Here is an 8,939-nt window from a genome sequence, read left to right as displayed (position 1 = left end):
AAAAAAGTCAACCATGAATAAAATTAATTCCCCTCTCAGTCAATCAGGATTTAATTATTTAAGGTCCAAAACCTGCACTTGCTCTTTAGTGAACTGTAGTCTTTCAGGAAATCTCAAGTAGAGAAGACATGACTTTTACAACCAGTAATGCCTTTCCACTCTCCACACTTCACTAGAAAACAAGAAAGTACCAATGTTCTTTAAGTCACAGTAAAATAAAAGTCAACAAATGCTGCTCATTCCTAAAGGAGATAAGAAATATAACTAATTCTTAAATATTCTTTTTATATTAATATTAAAAGTGCAAGCACAAGAACATGTTAATTTGTCTAACAACCCTACAGCATTAACCATGCAAGCTTTCTTACCATGCTGTGTAAATTTGGAACATACTGGGTTGTTAACCCCTCTCCCAGGGAAAGACAAGCTACCTTCTATTTACACGGAGTATTATTCAGAACTGCAAGTGTGTTGTAAATTCCTGGCTTTGGTAATTCCACTCTAATTTGTTCACGTATTCATACACTAAGTTTTCTAACAAGCCAGAAAATAAAAAGCTGACTTTGTGATTTTTAGGTTGCCACTGTCCCTGAAAATCTCACCATAAATAGCCTTGCCACACAGATTCATCCATTAATTCTTGCACTAATGGTAGCCAAAATTTCACTAAGTGGAAAGGTCAGGCTTACATCTGTTCATTCCTCTTTTTTTGTGCAGCTGGTACCACAAACCGTGTATTGTCTCTCTGGAGTCTTAACTTGCCTATTCCTCTCATCTGTGGCTTATTGGTGTAGTTGCATTCAGTTTCGCTAATACAAGTTTTAAGATTGCAGCAGCTTTATCTTCTAGTTATCAGAAGCTGAAGGTTTTTGGATGGCTCGGAGACAATCGGCCATTTGGAGGAAACAAAGGCTGTAGCTTCACAGTATTTTTTATTTGTTTCTTCTGTCTGTTGGAGGATTTAACCAAGAGGGTTTCCGTTGCTTACAGCTTGGCCTACAAGCGTCTTTGGCAGCACAACTCCATGGACAGGGACAAGAAGCCAAACAGGAGACATCTTTAGCTGGTCTCACTACTGGATGACCTATTTTAGGACTATACACTAGAGTCCTTTATAACAGAGAATAACTGTAATTTCTTTCTCTCCATTGTTCAGTAGAGTGGTAGAGGTCATTTTAAATGAACTGTTGTAAGCTCCCAGTGATTGGCTGTCCTGCTTCAGCTTGACTCGCTACTTGCTACAGCCTCCAACAACAACAAACAGCAAGTTATATAAACATGTTTACTAAGACAGTAAGCAGCAGAACGAAATATTTGCCTTCAAATAATCCTTATACAAATGCACAATAGATATCAACAGGCCAGTTCACAGTTCTTACAACTATTGTTCATGTTCTCAGAGATGATTGTAGGCTGACATCAGTCTTGCAGGTTTTTAATCTTCCTAAAATGACCCTGAGCATACAGATCCAGATGTGGGCATAACCAAGCCGTCATTATCTCTCACAGACATCATGGTAGAGCATATTACCAGCTACAACAGGATCTAGGTGCACAACCCTCTCCTGGTGCATCCAGCCCAGAAAATTAAGCCATTAAAAATTAGAAGGGTGGTTCATAAAAAGAATATTTGGCAACATTATCTGTGTACTCTGTTCCATTCCTCTGCCATGTTCTCCTGCATTGACTGGTGATCCTGCCCTGTCCCTCTTTCCCGTACTCTCTTGGATGCTCATCAACAGGCACAGGCTGCATATCCACTTTAATGAAGAACAAGGGTATGGTGGGAATGTCACACTGCCTGTTTCTGTGAACAATTGAAGTCTGATTTTTTTTCTGAACAACAAAAGAAAACCTCAAAAAGAGAAAAAATGGACACCAGCCAAGAAATGGTGTGGGGGGAAAATGTTTATGGATGTTGGCAAATCTACTGTGCAGCTTTCCTGTATTATCAACTACATTGCTGCCTGCAGACACAGGGAAGAGACACTTCTGCAAACTTAAGACAACATGCAACTTGCCTGTTACATCACCTATGAACCAGAAGTCCTACATCTCCTCTAAAATCATGTCAATAAAGGTGTTTTATTCACTAGGCCAGTATTATTCTGGAATGAAATTCTGACTAAAGCAGTAATGTGCTGCACAGCAGAACTTTAAGGCTCCAATGAAATTAAAATAAAGATTTGGAGGCACTGAGCAACGCTGGTCGGTACAAGAGAGTGGGGGAAGGGCAGCATGTGGTTTGGGATATTTTCACCAAATGTTAAATCACACAGAATATTTCACTCGTCTCCAGTGTGAGATCACAACATGACTCCTCTGTAAGGAATTCTTTATCTTGGCAGCTTTCCTGCTTTCTCCCAACTGTGCCTCCCTCTCCCCTTCTGGTCCCAGTGCCGTAACATATGGTAGTATTTGGAGAGGGATTTCGGCCTGGGAGCAGGCCTGGCTGCCCACACCTGTGCACTCCCCCGCCTCGCTGCTCCACAGGCAGCCGTGCTCAGGTCACGCTCCAGCCCCACAGCCTGAGCTCATGCCTTCACCCTCCTCCCTGGGCACACCAAGTGCTGCCAGCAGGCTGGTTCTGTGCAGCCCTTTGGATGTGTGACATTTAATTTGGTGGCTATGCACTGTGCGTGGCCCACTGCCATTCCCCCTGCAAGGCTTGAACCCTTCACACACAGCCTCAAAGCCTCACCCTCACAGAATCATTAAGGTTGGAAAAGACCTCTAAGATCATCCAGTCCAACCGTCAGCCTAAATCACCATGCCCACCAAACCATGTCCCAGAGTACCATGTCTACACACTTTTTGAACACTTCCAAGCACGGAGACTCCACCACTCCCCTGGGCAGTCTGTTCTAATGTTTCACCACTCTTCCAGTAAAGAAAATTTTCCAATATGAACCTTCCCTGGCACAACTTCAGGCTATTTCCTCTCATCCTGTCGCTTGTTACTTGGGAGAAGAAGCCAACACCCACCTCACTACAACCTCTTTTCAGGCAGTTGTAGGCAGTGATGAGGTCTCCCTTCATCCTCCTCCAGGCTAAACAGCCCCAGTTCCCTCTGCTGCTCCTCACAGGGATCATAGAATCACAGAATCATCAGGTTGAAAAAGACCTTTGAGATCATCAACTCCAACCATACCTGTCCACTACTAAATCATATCCCTAAGTACTTCATCTACCCTCCTTTTAAGTACCTCCAGGGATGGTGACTCAACTACCTCCCTGGGCAGCCTGTTCCGGTGCTTGATAACCCTTCCTGTGACGAAATTTTTCCTTATGTCCAATCTAAACTTCCCCTGGTGCAGCTTGAGGCCATTCCCTCTTGTTCTATCACCTGTCACTTGTGAGGAGAGACCAACACCCACCTCTCTACAACCTCCTTTCAGGTAGTTGTAGAGAGTGATAAGGTCTCTCAGCCTCTTCTTCTCCTAAACTGGGCTACACAAACCCAGTTCCCTCAGCTGTTCCTCATAAGACTTCTTCTCCAGCCCCTTCACCAGCTTCATTGCTCTTCTCTGGACACACTCCAGGATCTCAACATCTGTCTCATAGTGAGGTGCCCAAAACTGATCACAGGATTCGAGATGCAGCCTCATCAGTGCTGAGTACAAGGGCAGAATCTCTTCCCTGGTCCTGCTGGTCACACTGTTTCTAATATAAACCAAGATGATACTGGCTTTTTGGCCACCTGGGCACACTGTTGGTTCATATTCAGTTGGCTGTCGACCAACACCCCCAGGTCCTTCTCTGCCAGACAGCTTTCCCGCCATTCTTCCCCATAGTGTTCCAGACCCTTTACCAGTTTCATTGACCTTTCCTGGATACACTTCAGGACCTCAATGTCTTTCTTACAGTGAGGACCCCAAAGCTGAACACAGGATTCGAGGTATGGCCTCACCAATGCTGAGTACATGGTACCATGCCTTCCCTGCTCCTGCTTCATGTCCAGAGAAGAGCAACAAAGCTGGTGAAGGGACTGGAGCACAAGTCTTATGAGGAGCAGCTGAGGGAACTGAGGTTGTTTAGCCTGGAGAAGAGGAGGCTGATGGGAGACCTTATCACTGCCCACAACTGCCTGAAAGGAAGTTGTAGAAAGGTGGGTGCTGGTCTCTTCTGCCAAATGACAGGTGATAGGACAAGAGGGAATGGCCTCAAGCTGCGCCAGGGAAGGTTCAAATTGGACATTAGGAAAAATTTCTTTACTGACAGAGTGGTGAAGCATCGGCAGAGGCTGCCCAGGGAGCTGGTGGAGCCCCCATCCCTGGAGCTCTTTAAAAGACGAGTAGATGAGGTGCTCAGGGACATGGTTTAGTGGCAGATAGGAATGGCTGGGCTCGATGATCTCAGAGGTCTCTTCCAACCTGGTCATTCCATGATGATCCATCCCTGCTCCCCCGGGCATCCCTACTGAAGAACACAGCAATGCGAGGCGCCTGGAAGACAGCAACGCCCCCTCTGCTCCTCCGGGAAGCCAGGAAAGCCCAGGATAGAGCATCCCCCATCTGCACCGGGCACGGCACGACCCGCCCCACCGCCGCTGGTACCGGTAACCATGGCGACGCGTGCGCGCGCGCCCGCTCCGCCATGGGTCCGAAGCGGGCGAGGACCGGCGGGGACGCCTCGGCGGTGGCCGCAGGCAGCAGCTGGGAGGCTGCGCTGGTGGCCGCCCCCTTCGAGGAGGTGAAAGCAGGCGGGGGCTGCGGCGGGGCGGCCCGGGACGGCGATTTGGTGGGGCTAGCCCGCAAAGGGCTGGCGGGGTCGGCGGGAGCTGCGTTCCCCATCCCCCGAGCATCCCCCGTCCCCCGAGCATCACTCGGGGGGGCGGCGGGGAGGGGGTTTCTGCTGCAGTTTTCTTTGCGGGGCTCCGGGTGCCAAGTTTTGGCTCGGAGCGAGCTCGTTATAAAGTGCTGAACAGCGAGGTTTGATGGAGGTGCTGACACAGCATTAACTGCAGCGTTGAAAATGTGAGGCTGTAATTTTCCTGCTTGAGTGTGTGCAGCGAAAAGGCACTTTTTTTCCCCCTCCCCCTCCCCCCTTCTTTTACAGTGTGTGAGGATCTAAAGACATATTTAGGTTTCCAGGTTCTGTGTAAGCAATGTAATTCTAATAAATCTTGGCATGCAAGAGAAGAATTTGGTTTCAAAATAGGGGGGTAGTTCAGCAAACAATAATATTTATCTAGCATGTGTTTATCTAGCGACGCTTCTGCAAGTGAGACAAATGACTTCCATGGCTTCCTTGTTTGGTGGGTTCCTTTAGTGCCCTAGTAAAAAAAAAAATGAGGGTGTTTTTTGTTGTTGCTGAGCTTTGTTTTGTTTTGTTTTGTTTTATTTTGTTTAATGTGCCAGGAGTTCTGTTAAGTATGAGTAGTCTTGAATTCAGGAGGAGGCTTTTAAACTGGGTAATCAGTTTTCTCGAAAATGCTTCAGATGTCCAACAGTCTCTTCAATACTTACTACTTGCTTTCATTTTCAGTTGGTAGTGACCATATAGTGAAAGTCTGGCCAAACAAAATCACTTTTTGAAGTAGGCTGTTTATCTAAGGCTGTTGTTTCCTATTTGTCTCCAAAATATTAGATTTTCAGTAGAGTTCTAAGGTGCTTGAGCCCTTTTTTGCTTGTGAACCTTGTCCCGATTCTAAGAGAACCTCCTGGAAGCATGAGAAGGAGTGGAAGTTCAATTTCCATCAACACCTTGGTTCCTGACCTCCTATGCTTACTAGCAATGTGCCCATTAGTGATTTATTTTCTTTTACAATGATGTATGTTGTTCACAGGGAATACCGTCTAGTGCATTATCTGAACAAATTGCTTTGTTTACTCTGCTGCTTCGACATGTGATTTATTGTATCTGTTAAATATAAACCATTATATTGAGGTATTGCAAAAGGTAGGAAGTAAAATTCTCAATATATAGGAAATACTAGGATTAGGATTATTCAGGACCACACATTGAGGGAGACGGAAAAAAAAAGTTGAATAAGTTTACTGAATGGGGGAAGAATTCTGTAAGAAAAAATATGTGATCACCTAATTAAAGAGTATCGTAATGCCTGTTCCCATGGGACTGAATTAAGATTCCTTGGTTCTTTAATTCTGGTGTTGTCCAACCATTTTCTGTTCCAGTTGAGGTAATTCTACTTTCCCTGTCTTGCTGTTATCAGGCAGAGCCTTGGGCAGATGGGAAAAACTATCTCCCTGCTACAGTCAGCTTGAACTTGGGCTTCTGTGATGCTGGGCAGCTGTTGAAATTTCTTATTGCAGGAAAACTCTTATTCAGTTCTTACAGTCATGGGCAGGAGCATACTTGGTGCAAAACTGTCGAATGCCAAAAAAATCTGTTCTGAGCGTGTGTGAATAAATATTCGTCGAGTATGGCCAAATGTGGGTATACTTAGTGTAAATAAACCTCCTCTGTAAAAGCACATCTTTGACAGAAGTATGGCTATGCTGCCAAATTTTAGTTCTTTCCTTTCCAACATTGAATATCTGAATTGCTTAATGGCATAGGTTTGTTTTTTTTATTAAAGGATAAAAATGATTTTTTAAAATCAAATCTCATTTTGCTAATAGTCTAACCACACCGTCCTCCCTCTTCCCCCCCTCAGACCCAGTACTCTTATAGTATATAAGATTTTAACAATAATACATAAAGGTCAGAAGCTGAAAGCAGGCTGCAAAAGAGAGGATTCAGCAACTTTAATTGTAGGTCTCACCAGACACACTGCACAAGATTATTTCTTAGCCTTTCTTAATATTGTAATATACTATATTAATCTGAAATTATTTGGGATAATCTGAATTATTTGGGATAGGACAGGAACTCCCATCAATTAAATGAATTTCTCTTCTGGTAATTAATGTACAATGAATTTTTAAATCCTTTACTTGTATCAATTTAGAGAATATTCTTTCCCTGTACAGGAGTCAAAGAGAATTTACTAGAACTGGTTTTAAATTGTACCAGATATACTGAGCAATGAAATTTCACATTTTAATATGTGTTTATGGCTTACAATATTTTATTAGTCTGATCTATGAAAAGGAGTCATTTTGCCAGTGGTGTTAAGATTTTATGGACAAGTGTGGTGACTAAAATTTGATTTAAATGGTATTTACTAACCAAATAATCGCTTTTACTAAACACACTGTGAAAACTGGCAAACAGACAACTTAAAAACATGCACAGAGGAAATATGGATTTTGCAGAGCCCCGCTTTATACTTTATATACTTCTTTTTTGTTTCTAATGTGCTACACAGAAGAACATGGAGCTGCAAGTTGTGTTTGCCTTCAGGTATTTATCAAGGCATTTTGATTGAGTTCACTGCAGAATTAAATTGAAAAATACAGATTAAGTTTCTTGGGTTTAAACTTTGCATGCTTTAAGTTGCTAAAGGGCAATATTTGCCAAGTGAAATATTAATTCTGGGCAAATACATCCCTTAACAACTGAAATAATTTGAATCTGTTATATCTTATTAGCTAGTGTAACTAAGCATCGCAACTGGAAGACACGTTCTGCTCTGCCTTTCCATCCGTATAGTTTATTTCATTTTATTGGCATTTTAGGGCCTGCAAATTGGACAGAAATTAAGGCTTGTAAAACCATTAAAAATGTTCCAAATAGAATGGCTCCACTTCTGATTAATATTCGCACTGCTTGCTCTTCAGAGAGGAATTAACATTGAATTGTATTTTGATATTCTCTCACCTGTCCAGGTTATAGAGCAAAAGCTTGGGCTCCTAAAACCAGAATCCATTAGTAATATAGGGGTGTGTCAAGCAGGAGATAATGAAAGTGGACTTGCAGATTTCTTAGCAGTGATGCTCTACACAGTCACTACGTTGGGACTATAAAATTGCTGATGAGCAACCTTTCCCAGCAATGTTGGCTGTATTTGCCGATTTACAAACTCCCTCATTGTTGAAAGCAAAGAATGCTAGAGGCAGTATCACCCTGAGTGTCGATAAATCGCTAATCAATCTCATTATTTCTGAGGCATTACTGAAAAATCAGGAAATTGAAGAACTCTTGCTGTTTGATGCCGAAGTGTTTGGTATTTAAGTTTTCAAATGTTTCTGTTCAGCTATTGCAGTTAAATTTAAAATTGGATGGTAACGAAACTAACATCCTAGTTGTAGCCCTAAGAGGAAGCAAACAAAAACCTCCCATTAAATACCACATGAATAAGTCCTGATGCAAAATGACAGATACTCCAATTGCCTGGAAAGGGGGTGGGGTGAAATGGCTGCTTGATGCCTCCCTGGTTAAAGAGATCTAGAAACTAGTACAGCAAAAATAAACAACTTACCTGATTTTTTTCAGGTGTCTTGTCTAGAGCAGCTGCCCATTTTCTGTCTGAGAAATGAAGCAGAGAAAACAGGATACGATTAAAAATGAAACAGAACTTTGTGGGCTACGTCTGTGCTTTTCTTCAAGGTCAATTGAAGTTGGGGATTTTTTTAGCATGTCTGTGCTATTCCAATACTACTGTGACAAGTAAGATATTTAGGCTATGTGTACTCGTTGTTAGCAGTTGGGATAAAATGGAGGCTTGAGAACAAAATCAGGAGATTGATGAGACATCTTCTCTGTTTTGTGAAAACAAGGATTTTGGAAAACTGCTAGCTTCTTACACGGAGGTTTCAGGGCTAGGTGGATCTTGATAGGATTGGAGCTCCTTCACCCAAGGGACATGCAAGCTTTCCACATAGATGGCTGTGAGAGAGATTTTGGTGCATTTCAGCCTTGATGCGGCCAGGAGTTTTAAAACAAGTTAAAAACGGAGTCATTTGTGACAGTGATTGTCCATATATGTTTTCCATTGAGGGTGGTCTGGCCTTCTCTTTTTTGGGCCTTGTATCAGGTTGTTGCAGGAGTATTCAGTTACCAATGTCACATTTCCAGCTTCGGGGTTTTCTCAT

General features: G+C 43.0%; 1 protein-coding gene across 1 annotated transcript in view; it reads left to right on the top strand.

The window, feature by feature from the left end:
- The first annotated feature begins 4,583 nt into the window (after positions 1–4,583).
- SPAG17 (sperm associated antigen 17) overlaps positions 4,584–8,939 on the top strand; it is a 102,338-nt gene continuing 97,982 nt past the window's right edge. Inside the window, exon 1 of the mRNA XM_054072855.1 lies at positions 4,584–4,692. Coding sequence (XP_053928830.1) covers positions 4,597–4,692 — 96 coding nt within the window. The 5' untranslated portion in view covers positions 4,584–4,596. The remainder of the gene's footprint in view (positions 4,693–8,939) is intronic.

The sequence above is a fragment of the Cuculus canorus genome, chromosome 1, assembly GCF_017976375.1.
Source record: "Cuculus canorus isolate bCucCan1 chromosome 1, bCucCan1.pri, whole genome shotgun sequence".
In the NCBI taxonomy this organism is placed as follows: domain Eukaryota; kingdom Metazoa; phylum Chordata; class Aves; order Cuculiformes; family Cuculidae; genus Cuculus; species Cuculus canorus.
Note: the sequence above shows the minus strand (reverse complement) of the source record. Positions and strands in the feature narration are given on the sequence as shown.